Source organism: Physella acuta, unplaced genomic scaffold, assembly GCF_028476545.2.
Source record: "Physella acuta isolate Inbredline_101_S28 unplaced genomic scaffold, ASM2847654v3 ptg000494l, whole genome shotgun sequence".
Taxonomy (NCBI): domain Eukaryota; kingdom Metazoa; phylum Mollusca; class Gastropoda; family Physidae; genus Physella; species Physella acuta.
In genome coordinates this window covers 441333-458263 of record NW_026732013.1, presented here as the reverse complement: position 1 = coordinate 458263, position 16931 = coordinate 441333, and the positions used below count along the sequence as shown (strand labels likewise).

Sequence of the window (16931 nt, the reverse complement as noted above, 5' to 3'; positions counted from 1 at the left end):
CCATCCATAGAGATCAGATGGCCCCAGACCATCCATACATACAGAGATCAAATGGCCCCAGACCATCCACAGAGATCAGATGGCCACAGACCATCCATACATACAGAGATCAAATGGCCCCAGACCATCCATAGAGATCAGATGGCCACAGACCATCCACAGAGATCAGATGGCCCCAGACCATCCATAGAGATCAGATGGCCCCAGACCATCCATAGAGATCAGATGGCCCCAGACCATCCATAGAGATCAGATGGCCACAGACCATCCATACATACAGAGATCAGATGGCCCCAGTCCATCCATACATACAGAGATCAGATGGCCCCAGACCATCCATAGAGATCAGATAGCCCCAGACCATCCATAGAGATCAGATAGCCCCAGACCATCCATAGAGATCAGATGGCCCCAGTCCATCCATAGAGATCAGATGGCCCCAGACCATCCATAGAGATCAGATGGCCCCAGACCATCCATACATACAGAGATCAGATGGCCCCAGACCATCCATAGAAATCAGATGGCCCCAGACCATCCATAGAGATCAGATGGCCCCAGTCCATCCATACATACAGAAATCAGATGGCCCCAGTCCATCCATAGAGATCAGATGGCCCCAGACCATCCATAGAGATCAGATGGCCCCAGACCATCCATACATACAGAGATCAGATGGCCCCAGACCATCCATAAAAATCAGATGGCCCCAGACCATCCATAGAGATCAGATGGCCCCAGACCATCCATAGAGATCAGATGGCCCCAGTCCATCCATACATACAGAAATCAGATGGCCCCAGACCATCCATAGAGATCAGATGGCCCCAGTCCATCCATACATACAGAAATCAGATGGCCCCAGACCATCCATAGAAATCAGATGGCCCCAGACCATCCATAGAGATCAGATGGCCCCAGTCCATCCATACATACAGAAATCAGATGGCCCCAGACCATCCATAGAGATCAGATGGCCCCAGACCATCCATAGAGATCAGATGGCCCCAGACCATCCATAGAGATCAGATGGCCCCAGTCCATCCATAGAGATCAGATGGCCCCAGACCATCCATAGAGATCAGATGGCCCCAGACCATCCATAGAGATCAGATGGCCCCAGACCATCCATAGAGATCAGATGGCCCCATATTTACCTAAACATTTGGGTGTGCTAAAACCCGCCGAGGACTAAACCACTATACATACTAAACAAAGTCTCTTACAAACTCCCCTACCCTACAATTCCCCGCCCCCCACCCTCCTGTCCTCCAATTTGCAACGGTAGTTGGACCTAAGTCAAAAATGTAAATATGATTTCCTCTCCGCTTAAGCCCAACGGACGTGCGCGCGGTTGTCTGGGCCGGATGTGCACAAAAACGTTCCGTCTCCGGCTGTCTGGAGACGCCGGCACGGCCAAGCCGGACCCGGCCTGGTATTCAAACCCCATTGAGTGGAATCAAACAGCTCTACTCTCCTGAGGGTAGGTCTGTAGCTGGCTGCTTCCTCGCTGGTGAAAAATTAAAAGGAAGGGAAAATAACTCGGACTAGAGCTCAAGTATTTTCTGTTGGAGGCTAGGGCTCTCTTGCATAAAAGATAACAAGCTTTTACGTGGCTTTGTCGTCTGGTAGAGACCGCCATTTTTTCTACTTATCCGAGATCGCTTGTTCGGCCGCCATATTTATTATTATTAATGGTTTATTATTGATAGATTAATGATGGCACTGGGGATACTTTTATCGTTTTAGTGGACAAAATGGCTTCTTCAATGGCTATGTCTTTCAGAGTGGAACCACATAACTATCTTGCTCTATGATAACCCACCTAACTATCTGGCTCTATGATAACCCACCTAACTATCTGGCTCTATGATAACCCACATAACTATCTGGCTCTATGATATAACCCACATAACTATCTGGCTCTATGATAACCCACCTAACTATCTGGCCCTATGATAACCCACATAACTATCTGGCCCTATGATAACCCACCTAACTATCTGGCCCTATGATAACCCACCTAACTATCTGGCCCTATGATAACCCACCTAACTATCTGGCTCTATGATAACCCACCTAACTATCTGGCCCTATGATAACCCACATAACTATTTCGCTCTATGATAACCCAACTATCTGGCTCAATGAGAACCCACAAAAGTATCTGGCTATGATAACCCACCTAACTGTCTGACTATGGTAACCCACCTAACTATCTGTCTCTATGATAACCCACCTAACTATCTAGCTCTATGATAACCCACCCACCTATCTGGCTCTAAACAGACACAATGCGACCACCCTTATAAGATGAGAATAACCCCCCTTCCCCTATAAACGTTTTTAATAACCCGAAGACCCCTGTCCCTTATAAACGTTTTAAACAACCCCACGATCCCCGTCCCCTATAAACGTTTTTAATAACCCCAAGATCCCAGGGGAAATAACCGACACGAGTTCCACTCACGTGACTTGTGTAGCCAATCAAACATCTATCGACCTTTTAAACCAGTCAACGGTCGGCCCACAAGTTGATATTAAACATTGCTAGACAGTAGGTGGAGCAGTAGATGGGGGCTAGCTTTAGACTGGTCAACACAGACTTTAGCGCTGACCCCCACATCAACACACATCAGCACAGACCCACACATCAGCACAGACCCACACATCAGACAAACCAAACGAGACTTAGATTTGAACCAGAAAAACAAGTTTTCAAACATAAAAATTGAAATTTTAGCACAATCTACACAAATATTTAGCACAATCTACAAAAATAAATTTAAAAATTATTGCAGAGGAAGGGGAAGAAAAAGAAAGTGTTTTATAGTAAAAAAAAAATCCTAAATACCGAGTTACCTTTTCATTATCAGCCATCTTGAATGACGTCACGTCCACTGAAGGCTTGCCGTCTGCGAGTGTTCATGACGCTGACGTAGCAAGCAGACGCCAACAGCTTTTGTCTGCTGCTATCTCCCTGTCACCGTCAGCCTGTCCTGCAGGATTGAGCCCGGCACCATCAGTCGTCTGCAAACTTTCGCCGGAGCCGAGTCCGAATCCTATGAATCAACAGACGACTCCTGCCAGACGAGGTGATAACAGTTCTGGCACCGAGGATTTTCAGCTCAAATGTGTACCCAGCCTGCTGTAAACACAGCCGTTAAACGGAGCAGGAACGAGGCTAAACGTGTCATTGTCTGTGGATATCCCATCATTCAGTGCGGTCACGTGACGTCTCTAAACGGTTCAACGGAAGTAGGGCAGCAGACGGCGCGATCACCAATCAAAGTCGTCTGCTTCAGGGTTAATTAGAAAGGCGGGAAGATCAACTAATTGCTGCGCCAATTTGGACGTCACAGGGGTGGACAGTGCGACATGCGATTAAAGTATAATCTGCGTGACAGATGGGAGGGGGGGGGGGGAAACTTGGGTGGCGTCGGTATGATCGGAGGGTTGGGTGACTTGGGTGGCGTCGGTATGACTGAAGAAAGATTAGTTGGAGCTGAACAGTGACTAAGATGACTGAACAATGGCCAAGATGACTGAACAATGACTACGATGACTGGAGAATTACAAAGATGACTGAAGAATGGCCAAGACGACTTAACAATGGCCAAGCTGACTGAACAATGACTACGATGACTGGAGAATGGCTTGGTTGCCGGAATAGACGACCGTAGATTGCTAAAGTCCCAACATTTCACCTCCCTATTTGTTCAAATTGTTGCCCTTAAAACCTCCTGTTGTCACTGACTAGTGCTCGCCTTCTGCGTTTTTCTGGAAAAAAAGATTTGACAAAACAGCATTAATCATAATAAACACATCAGACGCCCTACAATAAAAAGTAAGTTATTTATTCTTGCAATATTCTGTCTTGAGTTGGGCGCCAGTCGGCAGCACTAAAAAAACAACATTGATCTACCCTGAAAATCAACCCTGTATTAGAGATTCGCATAACGTCGTCCCAGCGATAGAACAGGCTCAAGTTTTGGTCAATGGCGGCGTAATGCGGTCGTGTTGGGCGATACAGCGCTCAGACACGGGCGCAGGACACCCCACCCCCATCACGTGGCATTAATATCACATTTCCAGCCGGGCATGGAGTCAGGACGTCATAAAAATGGAACTGACTTCCAACAGCGGTCGCGCCCTACACGGTGCCGTGCATGCTAAAAAATCACGTGATTTGTTGGGAGGGTTTGAGTGGTCAGGGGCGTAAACGTCGAGTCGACATTGCCAGATTTTTAATCGATTTGTTGGCGAACATAACGGGAGTTGGCCACCAAACCGGGCTGGAGTTTTTATTGCTGTATAAATAATTTAAATAAGGTCGTCTTGCGCCTCTCGAGGGGGAGCTGGGTGGAGGGGCGGGAAGAGGAGGGAAACGAGGGGGGGGGCAGGCGGTGTTTATTTTAAAGCAAAAATTGTGTTCTAAAGTCACGCACATTGAATTTAAACCCGGTAGAAAAAAAAGTTGTCCAAAAATTAACGTGGGATTTTCAGTCGAGTGTTGCTAATATGCAACAAGGGTTAAATACATGTTAGAAGGTGCGTGTGGTCAGTTGTCATAGATATTAGAAGGTGCGTGTGGTCAGTTGTCATAAATATTAGAAGCTGCGTGTGGTCAGTTGTCATAGATATTAGAGGGTGCGTGTGGTCAGTTGTCATAGATATTAGAGGGTGCGTGTGGTCAGTTGTCATAGATATTAGAATGTGTGTGTGGTCAGTTGTCATAGTTATTAGAAGGTGCGTGTGGTCAGTTGTTATAAATGTTAAAAGGTGCGTGTGGTCAGTTGTCATAAATGTTAGAAGGTGCGTGTGGTCAGTTGTCATAAATGTTAGAAGGTGCGTGTGGTCAGTTGTCATAGATATTAGAGGGTGCGTGTGGTCAGTTGTCATAGATATTAGAATGTGTGTGTGGTCAGTTGTCATAGTTATTAGAAGGTGCGTGTGGTCAGTTGTTATAAATGTTAAAAGGTGCGTGTGGTCAGTTGTCATAAATGTTAGAAGGTGCGTGTGGTCAGTTGTCATAGATATTAGAGGGTGCGTGTGGTCAGTTGTCATAGATATTAGAAGCTGCGTGTGGTCAGTTGTCATAAATGTTAAAAGGTGCGTGTGGTCAGTTGTCATAAATGTTAGAAGGTGCGTGTGGTCAGTTGTCATAAATGTTAAAAAGTGCGCGTTTGTAAAAAAAAATTGTAAAACGTTGTCTCATTAATTTTTATGAATTAGACGGCTAATCCCACCAATGTGATGCGATGGACGGCTAATCCTTCTAATGTAATTTGATGGACGGCTAATCCTACCAATGTGATGGACGGCTAATCCCACCAATGTGATGCGATGGACGGCTAATCCTACAAATGTAATTTGATGGACGGCTAATCCTACCAATGTGATGGACGGCTAATCCTACCAATGTGATGGACGGCTAATCCCACCAATGTGATGCGATGGACGGCTAATCCTACAAATGTAATTTGATGGACGGCTAATCCTACCAATGTGATGGACGGCTAATCCTACCAATGTGATGCGATGGACGGCTAATCCTACAAATGTAATTTGATGGACGGCTAATCCTACCAATGTGATGGACGGCTAATCCTACCAATGTGATGGACGGCTAATCCCACCAATGTGATGGATGGCTAATCCCACAATGTGATATGATGGATGGCTAATCCCACAATGTGATATGATGGACTGCTAATCCTACCAATGTAATGTGATGAAGTCACCAACCTCTATATTTGACTCCCTCTGTCTGTATCTAATCTGGAATATTTTTCCAACTCGGCTTACTGAGAGAAGATAAGTGAATTAAATTCACATTTCCCCCCTCAACGTTTTCTCTCTCACTCTTCTCGTGATAAGACGCCGCCTTTAAAGATTGTCTCCCATATTGCTTTGTCACGTGACCGTGTGGGGGAGATAAAAATAGCCTGGTTGTCACGTGACTAATTGAAACGGTTTAAAATCAGCATGCCGGGGTATGATAATTACGGTTAAATTTAACCAGTTTGTGTTGGGGTATGATAATTACGGTTAAATTTAACCAGTTTGTGTTGGGGTATGATAATTACGGTTAAATTTAACCAGTTTGTGTTGGGGTATGATAATTACGGTTAAATTTAACCAGTTTGTGTTGGGGTATGATAATTACGGTTAAATTTAACCAGTTTGTGTTGGGGTATGATAATTACGGTTAAATTTAACCAGTTTGTGTTGGGGTATGATAATTACGGTTAAATTTAACCAGTTTGTGTTGGGGTATGATAATTACGGTTAAATTTAACCAGTTTGTGTTGGGGTATGATAATTACGGTTAAATTTAACCAGTTTGTGTTGGGGTATGATAATTACGGTTAAATTCAGTTTGTCAGGTCACGGACTGTAACCTCCATGTTAGCCACGCCTTATTTGTCCATTTTACCATCCACCTTAACTGTAATTCCCGTAGGTTTGGTAGGTATTTTACTGTGATGTTTCCCCACCCCTTATCATGCCCCTCCCTCCCCTCGATGTTCACATCTTTCGGTCAATTTCCCAAGACAACTCTAAGTCAGGTTTGCTGAGTTGTAATTGACATCTGAACTATTTTAAATTTCTTGCGTTCTCAAATTTTACCCAATTTTCTCATACAATATCGCACTTATGCGTGTCGGAAACACCAGTTTATTAAATCAATGTGTAATTAAACACAGACAGGTAGGCCGCCATCTTGTTATGGTCTTTATCTTATGTCTTATTCAGGCATACTCTCTAAAACACACCTTCATACACCATTTACCATTTCAGACCCAACATATTGTTTTGTTTTACAACAATTACCCTAAAGTCTACACCATATGTCAACATTTACCATTTGAGATCCAACATATTGTTTTGTTTTACAACAATTACCCCTAAGTCTACACCATATGTCAACATTTACCATCCCATATAAAAGATACAGTTTTTTAAATACAACGTTCGCCATTGTTCCGTTAGACAATATTTACTATCTCATACAAACATTGATTCGTTAAACATTTACCCGCTGAATGTAAAACATTGTTAGTTCATGTTTTTAATGGACCTGTCACGTGCCCTTAATGCTTATATTTGACCTAGATTGAAAAAAAAAATGGCGGCGTGTCTAGGATGATCAAACATGATGTTGATGTACCAAGATTAAATATGATTTTTCTAGCCCGACGTGTTCGTCTGTCAGATTATACTGGATAACCACGTGATAACCACGTGACAGAGATGTTGTCTGCGTTGTCTAAATGCAAGATATTTCCTGGCACGGTTTAGAGAAAAGTTTTTTTCAGTGTTAAACTGGCAAGGATAGATGGCAATGGCTACAAATAGCAGGGACAGATAGATTTAACTTCAACCATTCCGCTTGTAATGGCTACAACTGTATTCAAAATATTCCATTCACTATGGTTATGGGTTTCTAAACTAAATTGGATTTACTTAACGCATGATGGCGTGTGGTCAGCCACATCTTTAAGTTATGACATTAGTTCTTCCTCTGTTGTCGGTAGCATTGCATCTTTTGTCCGCAAGCTTGCATCTTTTGTCCGCAAGCTTGCATCTTTTGTCCGCAGGCTGGCATCTTTTGTCCGCAGGCTGGCATCTTTTGACCGCAAGCTTGCATCTTTTGTTCGCAAGCTTGCATCTTTTGAGCGCAAGCTTGCATCTTTTGTCCGCAGGCTGGCATCTTTTGACCGCAAGCTTGCATTTTTTTGTCCGCAGGCTGGCATCTTTTGTCCGCAAGCTTGCATCTTTTGTCCGCAGGCTGGCATCTTTTGACCGCAAGCTTGCATCTCTTGGGTCCATCGGTACCCATACTTTGCCTTTATGTATGTTACATTCTCTCCCTTTAACTGCACGTCATTGGCAAATGTCATTTAAAATTTGTTCCCTGGTCACGTGGCCTGGATCCAGCCTCACTCACTCACTCATCCTGTTTTTAGTGTGGGGCAAAAAAAAATCTCGAATTGAAATGGTAAAAAATGAAACCTCCATTTTCAATCTTAATTAGCTTTTTTATAGGTTGGACTCGGGAGTGTGACGCAAGGCCGTACATTACGCAATTAAGTTCCAAGAATAATTAGACACATTTTATTAAAGATGTGAGAAGCTATCAGAGTTGGTGTTTCTAGAAACGTCGGTGACAGCACGGGAATTGTTTTCTTTGTAGACAAGTAGAACACATCCACGCACCCACTCTCGATAAACTCCCACTCCCACATACACACATCTCTCACACACCACACTCACCCCTCACACACCCTTATACACTCTCCCACTCCCCCCACATACATCATAAGCCAGAGATGTGTTAAACCCATACATCCCCATCTAATAACGAAGTAATTTACAGCGTCAACCACATAACACATGAAGCCCGGTGTATTATAGCAAGAACCCACACAAAAAGCCTAAACACCATAAAGCTCTATAAATCATAAAGCTCCATACCAAGCCCCATATATAAGTAAGACCCGTACAAAACTCCATACAACCTAAAGCTTCATACACCATAAAGCCCTATACAACCTAAAGCCCTATACACCATAAAGCCCCATATACCATAAAGCCCCATACACCATAAAGCCCCATACACCATAATCGCCAACACCGTAGTAACTGAGACACCCGTAGCTGACGACTTAAAGAAAGATAAATTATGGCGGCAAAAATGTCCAACCATCTAGGAGCAGACGAGAACAGGCTGCAGGAAATGACTAGGAAACGACCAGGAAATGACTCGGCTGTCCAGAGGTGGCGACAAACAAGAAAGATTCAAACGAATCGTTTTGTCGGCTTGTGTGACGTCAGGCAGGGCAAACTCTCCACCAAAAATAGTTCTTAAGTTTTTCTGGTTTTAGCCGGCAATTTTAAAATTCCTGTGGGTTTTTTTTTTAACCGAACCAAAAAAGTTGTATGGTATAGAAACATGTGCAAAATTGGCCAGAAAGTGCAGAGCTGCCAGTTTGGCTGATGCAAGTAGGGGGGAAGACATTTTTTTTTCTTTTGATTTGGTGTGGGTGATCGGAAGCGAGGCTGGGACGAGTGGTGCAGTGAGGTCGGAGTGAGTGCTCCTGGCCTGTCCTCGAGGCTGGGAACAGCAAACAGGGCTGTGTGCTGAAACACGATCTGCACATTTTCTCTTCACACGACTGCCCGGGATTAAACCGGTTTGATCCGCAGTCCTGGGAGAACTGTTTTCCTGGCAAGTCGTGGCCCTGTCCAGTCTTAATTGGTCAACACATTCTCTGTCGTCTGCGCATATTGATAGAGGCATTAGCTGGAGTAATTCTAATGGAATAAACGTCAGCAAACTGGGTGGAGGGGGGTGGGGGATGACTGTTGTTGTAAACTTTGGCCACCGTTTGAAAACAATCGAGAAAATTTCGGCCGTTTGGGGAATATTCTTTTAAGCTCAGAAAAATGTGTGAAGTATTTATATTAGACTGAGCGGATTTGAAATATGAATTCTATTAAACTGAACGAATTGTTGATGAAATTATTAAACAAAGCAATTCGTAAATTAATTCTATTAACTGAGCAATTTATAAATTAATTTAATTAAACTGAGCAACTTGTTAAATATTCAACTGGGTAATTTGTGAAATAAATCCATTAATAAACTGAGCGATATGTGCATTCATTTAAAAAAAACTAGGACAGTTTTTTGTGTTTGGATAAACTTAATTAAACTTTGCGTATATTTTAAATTAAATTAAATATAACAAAATTTGGTCACTTTGGGAATGGCTTCTCTTAAACTCATAGTTTTGTAAGTGATTTTTATCAAAATCTCAAAGAAATAATTTTGTTAAACTGAGCAGAATTCGTAATTTAAAAAAAAAAATCCGACTACTTTATTATTAAATTTGATTAAATAATTATCGGCTAACTTATAACTGCACTTTTTTGTAAAGCCAACTTTTAACCCCATGAAATTGTATGGCCAACTTACAACTCCATGAAATTGTATGGCCAACTTATAACCACATGAAATTGTATGGCCAACTTATATGTGATTTGTTCTGAGCTATGATATTCTCTTGGGGAATGTATGTATATATGTGTTAGTATGTGAGTGTGTGAGTATGTGAGTGTGTGAGTATGTGAGTGTGTGACTGTGTGAGTATGTGTGTGAGTATGTGTGTGAGTAATTGAGTATGTGAGTGTGTGAATATGTGAGTGTGTTAATATGTGAGTGTGTGAGTATGTGAGTGTGTAAGTGTGGAAATGTGTGAATGCTTATTGTGCAAGTGTGTGAATGAGAGACAGACAGACAGACAGACAGACAGACAGACAGACAGACAGACAGTCAGACAGACAGACAGACAGACAGACAGACAGACAGACAGACATTGCGACCAAAGTCAAAACGTATCAAAACAATGACTCACGAGATGAAGAAACTGCAGACCAAGATGTCACCCTCTGCGCCCCCCCCCCCCCCCCCCCGCCCACCCACGTGACCAGAGCGCCAGTTGCATGTAGAGACGCCATCAGCAGCGTTAATCCCGACAAGATTCCCTCATTTATCAGAGTCTGAGTGGGCTGTTCACAGCTACAAAATGGCGGGATGTTGATAGCGCAGACGTCGGTGATAGTGGTAGGTCACATTACAAAAGTCAGGAATGGTTGCATGAAGTCACATTACAAAAGTCAGGAATGGTTGCATGAAGTCACATTACAAAAGTCAGAGGAAAATACAAGGAATGGTTGCAGGAAAAGTCACAAGGAAACGTTCTAGAAAACGTGTTGATTACAAACCTTATCTAAAACCAGGCATTAAACCTTTCAGTACAAGCAGATAACCCTACCACAGTCCCAAATTTTAACTCTTTCATGACCAATGGGCCCAAATTTAACCCTGTCAGGACCAATGGACCCAAATTTTAACCCTTGCATTGCGAGAGGACAGACATGAGTTTAGTGTGGGCTTACGTTCTTGGGTCTAACGTCACCTGTGGGACAGCCAGGACCAAAACATCCAGGAGAACCTCGCAAATATTTCCACACCCGGGAGGACGGGCGAGATTAGTGGATGGGGGGATGATGATGGGGGGGGGGGGGTGATGATGGGGGATTTATGATGGGGGAATTAGGATGGGGAATTGGTGATGGGGAATTGGCGATGGGGGATTTATGAGGGGGGATTTATGATGGGGATTTATGATGGGGAATTGATGACTGGGATTGATGGTGGAGGATTAAAGATGGGAATTGGTGGTGGGGGATTAGCTATCTCATCATCCACATTTTGAATGGATTAACTAGTAGTCCCTCAAATTCCCCCCCCCCACACACACACACAAACCCACATTTTGAATGGATTAACCAGTCCCTCACACCAGTAAATCCACCGAGACACCGGGTGTTGGTGCCATTAATGGAACAGCCGCTGCTAGGGGTGAGGGTCAACACAGTTTTACACTTTGTGTTAATGAAGTGAGAAGGGGACGTCACTATGTTAAGAGATAGAGGGTAGGATCGTCACTATGTGAGGCTAGAGTTTAATGAAGGGTTAAGGACATTACGGGCTAGAAATTCTTGCACCAAGTTTTGAGAACCCAGTGAAGATGTTAGTGTGCTCTGACCAAGTAAAGATGTGCTCTGACCCAGTGAAGATGTGCTCTGACCCAGTGAAGATGTGCTCTGACCAAGTAAAGATGTGCTTTGACCCAGTGAAGATGTGCTCTGACCCAGTGAAGATGTGTTCTGACCCATTGAAGATGTGCTCTGACCCAGTGAAGATGTGCTCTGACCAAGTAAAGATGTGCTCTGACCCAGTGAAGATGTGCTTTGACCCAGTGAAGATGTAGATGTGCTCTGACCCAGTGAAGATGTGCTCTGACCCAGTGAAGATGTGCTCTGACCCAGTGAAGATGTGCTCTGACCCAGTGAAGATGTGCTCTGACCCAGTGAAGATGTGCTCTGACCCAGTGAAGATGTGCTCTGACCCAGTGAAGATGTGCTCTGACCCATTGAAGATGTGCTCTGACCCAGTGAAGATGTGCTCTGACCAAGTAAAGATGTGCTCTGACCCAGTGAAGATGTGCTTTGACCCAGTGAAGATGTAGATGTGCTCTGACCCAGTGAAGATGTGCTCTGACCCAGTGAAGATGTGCTTTGACCCAGTGAAGATGTGCTCTGACCCAGTGAAGATGTGCTCTGACCCAGTGAAGTTGTGCTGTGACTCAGTGAAGATGTTAGTGTGCTCTGCCCCAGTGAAGATGTTAGTGTGCTCTGACCCAGTGAAGATGTTAGTGTGCTCTGACCCAGTGAAGATGTGCTCTGACCCAGTGAAGATGTGCTCTGACCCAGTGAAGATGTGCTCTGACCCAGTGAAGATGTGCTCTGACCCAGTGAAGATGTGCTCTGACCCAGTGAAGATGTGCTCTGACCCAGTGAAGATGTGCTCTGACCCAGTGAAGATGTGCTCTGACCCAGTGAAGATGTGCTCTGACCCAGTGAAGATGTGCTCTGACCCAGTGAAGATGTGCTCTGACCCAGTGAAGATGTTAGAGTGCGTGTCTGCAGCCACTGGCTAGGGAGCTTTAAAAATACCCGTTTAATAAACTTGAGCTGACCCCAGGGGGTCGGGCCGAGTGGAGCATACACCAGCCGATGTGTTAAGTACCCGGGAGAGTCGGGCTATTACATCCCGACTGTCGGGGACGGGCTGGGGGGGGGGGTTGGGGGTGTCATAAGCGCCCCCAGGGACACGCCTCTTGTTAGTCCACAAAATTGGGGCTAAAAAAACTTTCTCGGCTCATTAGCGCGGTGGCTGACGTCATCCAAATACCAGGGTCGGGGTATGACTTGGGGGTGGCCTGATGGCTTATAACGGGTTGTCGGGTTGGTGTGGGCATCTAACGAGTTTTGGATTGTCCTGGTGACAGCCTTAGGTTGCAGGGTTGGCATAGAGCTAGGCCGACTTTTGCCGTTAAGGTCCAACACCACTTTGATTGTCAGGATGGTCTTGGACATACAACTTAGGGGCTTTTGTTTTAGCTCGCATGAGCTTAAGGCTACACAAACTTAGGTAGGTCCTGGACATACAACTTAGGGGCTTTGTGTTTTAGAGCTTAAGGCTACACACATTGTAGAAAAGGACACTCCAAGAAAAACCGATCATTTTTGTCTGTATTCGCAAAACTCAAAGATTTGAGTGAAAACTGTGTAGGAAATTAAACATGTTAACAAATCTACATAGCAAGCACTACATGTAGTAAAACATACTTTATTAAAGTTATAATAATGAATTTATCGCTAAATATATGGACATTATTTCTTGAGCGACTAAAGCTTGTTCCAATTCCGAATATGTCTGTTTATTTTCCTTCACCATCTTAAAAGCTTTTAAAAAGATGGTTTTTATATTTGCTGTATGCTCTACTATTTAGTATTTGGTGATTATAACATGTAATATCATGTAATAGAGGCCATTATAAGGAAAGTTTCAGGCCATCTGGACACATCTAGAGGCCATTATAAGCCAAGGTTACAGGCCATCTAGATACAGACCATTATAAGCAAAAGTTTCAGGCCATTTGATCTAATCTAGAGGCGATTGTAAGCAAGGGTTTAAGGCCATCTAGATAGAGGCCATTATAAGCAAAAGTTTAAGGTCATCACAAAAAATGTCCCATACCCCAGTTTGAACACAATCAAGTCAGATACCAGACACATCTAATCAATAATTTACCACCTATTTTCTAACATCTTTTTAATGCTTTCAGTAGCATGTTTACAACACAATGCCACGGTTTTTTATTCATAATTGTAATTTAAAAATGCTTAATGACGAATTTTAAGTTGCGTCAATTTTACGCTTCGCCTTTTTTTTTAAATCCTGTAATTACAATCATTATTATTTTGTTTCGCAGTTTTTAAAAAGTCAATACAAAGGCCGCAATTATTACATCAGCAATGTGTTAGATGTGCTAACAGTTTGGCCGCAGCTAGAATAGATGTACGAACAGTTTGGCTGCAGCTAGAATAGATGTACGAACAGTTTGGCTGCAGCTAGAATAGATGTACGAACAGTTTGGCCGCAGCTAGAATAGATGTACGAACAGTTTGGCTGCAGCTAGAATAGATGTACGAACAGTTTGGCCGCAGCTAGAATAGATGTACGAACAGTTTAAGAAAATCAGGTCAATAAATGTATAAATGTTGAAAGCACTTTCGAGAACCAAACCTGTCGTACGAAACCTGTCATGTGCTAGGTTTACTCTGAGTTGGTAGGTTTAGGTTATAACTTGAACCTCCTCATAGTACATCCAGATTGGTTCATTAAACCCTCCCAACAATACATTATGGTAGGTTCACTTGAAACTCTTAGCAGGACTACATCCAAACAGGTTCATGTAAACCTACCTATAAAACAAACAGATTCATGTAAACCTTCGAATAAAACAAACAAACATACTCAAATGAGCAGAAAGAAGACATCGGATCCTCTATAACTTGCTAAAGTCATTACCGGACGAAGAGCAAATTTAGATAATTGTTTTACAAATGTTTTTATATTTCTTCACAAAACACAACAACGGCGGTGCATGAAGGCAATCAGGCACTGACCAGCGTGCCAGGTTTTCGGGAAATTTGAGCCAAGGATTCCCACCCTGGGTTGTTTTGTTTTCTGGCCACAAGTGACAGGGGAAGTGGTCTGTTTTTTCTCATCGCTTGAGTTGGGAGACAGGGGGGTGGGGGAATCGTTGGGGGAAGGAGACAGGCAAACTGACAGGGGCAGGCAGACTGGCAGGTAGACTGACAGGGGCAGATAGAGAGGCAGGCAGACTGGCAGGGGCAGGCAGACAGGCAGGCAGACTGTTAGGGGGCAGGCAGACTGACAGGGGCAGGCAGACTGGCAGGTAGACTGACAGGGGCAGATAGAGAGGCAGACAGACTGGCAGGGGCAGGCAGACTGACAGGAGGTAGAGAGCATGGCAGGCAGACTGGCAGGGTGCAGACAGACTGGCAGGGGCAGGCAGACTGACAGGGGGTAGAGAGCATGACAGGCAGACTAGCAGGAGACAAATAGACTGTCAGTAGACAGGCAGGTGACATCTAGATGACAGGCAGACTAGCAGGAGAACCGCTGGAAACAGCAACAAGGGGGAGAATCGTGTTGTGTTATCTGTAGATGAATGTTCTTTTCATGTTGTTTAGTAAAGAATATCGGATAAATTGATACCCCGGGCTAGTCTGTAGCGGTAAAGGGGGCATAAAGGGAGTGTGGGGGTGGGGGGTGGGGGTTATGGCCAGGGGAGAGTTACAAGAGAGGGTGTGGGAGGTATGGCAAGAGGAGAGTTACAAGAGAGGGTGAGAGAGTAAGATCTGTGAGTTGAAGCTTTGCAGGAGAGAGATTGACGGAGACAGAAGGAACTGATGAGATGATGTCCCTGTGACAGAACTAATTGCTGCACTGGCTTTGATTGCTGGGCGGTGGCCTGCAGCCATTGAAATGCGGTGTGCAGGACAAGGGGTGGGGAGACAGCACGGAATTATGGGTAATTAACTTCTTGTGTAGGCCGCTTGTTTGCTCATGACAACACACGATTATTTCCCTTTGGAACTCTTCAATTTGGTTTTTTTTTCTGTAGCCTTTACAGTTGCTTTATTTCTCTCTGTAGCCTCTTTGCCCATACACCTCTGGTGTGCATCTGTCTGTCACTCTAGGTTCCTGTCACTCTTCCTGTCACAATATGTCCCTGTCACTTCATGTCCCTGTCACTCCACGCCCCTGTCACTCCACGCCCCTGTCACTCCACGCCCCTGTCACTTCACGCCCCTGTCACACTACCTTTATTACTTCTTTACTCTCTAACACCCTCTGTCTTTATTCTGCTGACATTTCATTGAAGGCTTTAATTGAAAAACAAATGTTCATTCGTCCATTTGTATTTCAGCTGATTCAGATAATCCCCCCCCCGCACACACACACACCCCACGAACACACACACCCGAACACACACACCCAAACACACACACCCGAATACACACAGCCACTAATGCTCCCTCACCCAACGTTTAATAATTCCAGATGTTGACCGGCTAATGTTCACATTACACGGAAAACATTCTCCACCTTCGTAATGGGTGTGACCACGTGACATGCTGGGTGAGTAGCTGAGTGTGTGTGTGTGGATGGGTGTGTGTGTGGATGAGTGTGTGTGTGGATGGGTGTGTGTGTGGAAGGGAGTCTGGAGACAACAGAAAACATGGGATCAACTAACACACGAAAAACCATTTGGGTGTACTCAGTGTGTGTGTGGGGTGTGTGTGTGGGGCTGTGCGTGTGGGTGTGTGGGGTGTAAATGGGTGTGTGTAAGTGTGGGACGAACCGAAACCACACCACAACACACCTGACCCACAGTGTACTCAGCGAACGAGAGTGTAGACGTGGGTGTGGATGTGGGTGGGTGTAGTAATGTGTGTGTGTAAGTGTGGGTGGGTGTGTGTATGTATGAGTGTGAGTGTGTGTGTGGACGAATCGAAACCACACCACAACACACCTGACCCAGTGTGTACCCAGCGAGCTCGTGTGTTGTGAAAAGACATTTAAAAAATTCAAACTTCCCTCGAGGCGAAATCAGCCAGGAAAAACATGAAAATATTTCAAATTTTTCCAGGAGCAGGGTAGGGCATGCATTGATCTCTAAGACGATGGATAATTGATCTAATATGGAGACACGAGCTTGCCTACAAGGCTTTCCGTTCTTTATTTATAGCACGTGAAAAACAGATTCGAGTTATACCAGTGGCGTCACTACATCAGTGGTGTAGTAGCATATGGTGTCACCCTCCCCACCACCACCAAAATCCAGTGCAGTGTACAACGTTGGTATAAACTCAGCTCACAAATTCAACTCAAGGGTTCTAAACTAGTTCTAACATAG

At 44.3% G+C, this 16931-nt stretch overlaps 1 protein-coding gene across 2 annotated transcripts in view; it reads right to left on the bottom strand.

Moving 5' to 3' along the window:
* The window catches only part of LOC131944488 (uncharacterized), a 49594-nt gene extending 46197 nt beyond the window's left edge, over positions 1 to 3397 (bottom strand). For both annotated transcript variants that reach the window (XM_059305154.1, XM_059305155.1), the window contains exon 1: positions 2863 to 3397. In XM_059305154.1, coding sequence (XP_059161137.1) covers positions 2863 to 2880 — 18 coding nt within the window. In that variant the 5' untranslated portion in view covers positions 2881 to 3397. The remainder of the gene's footprint in view (positions 1 to 2862) is intronic.
* Positions 3398 to 16931: the final 13534 nt, after the last annotated feature.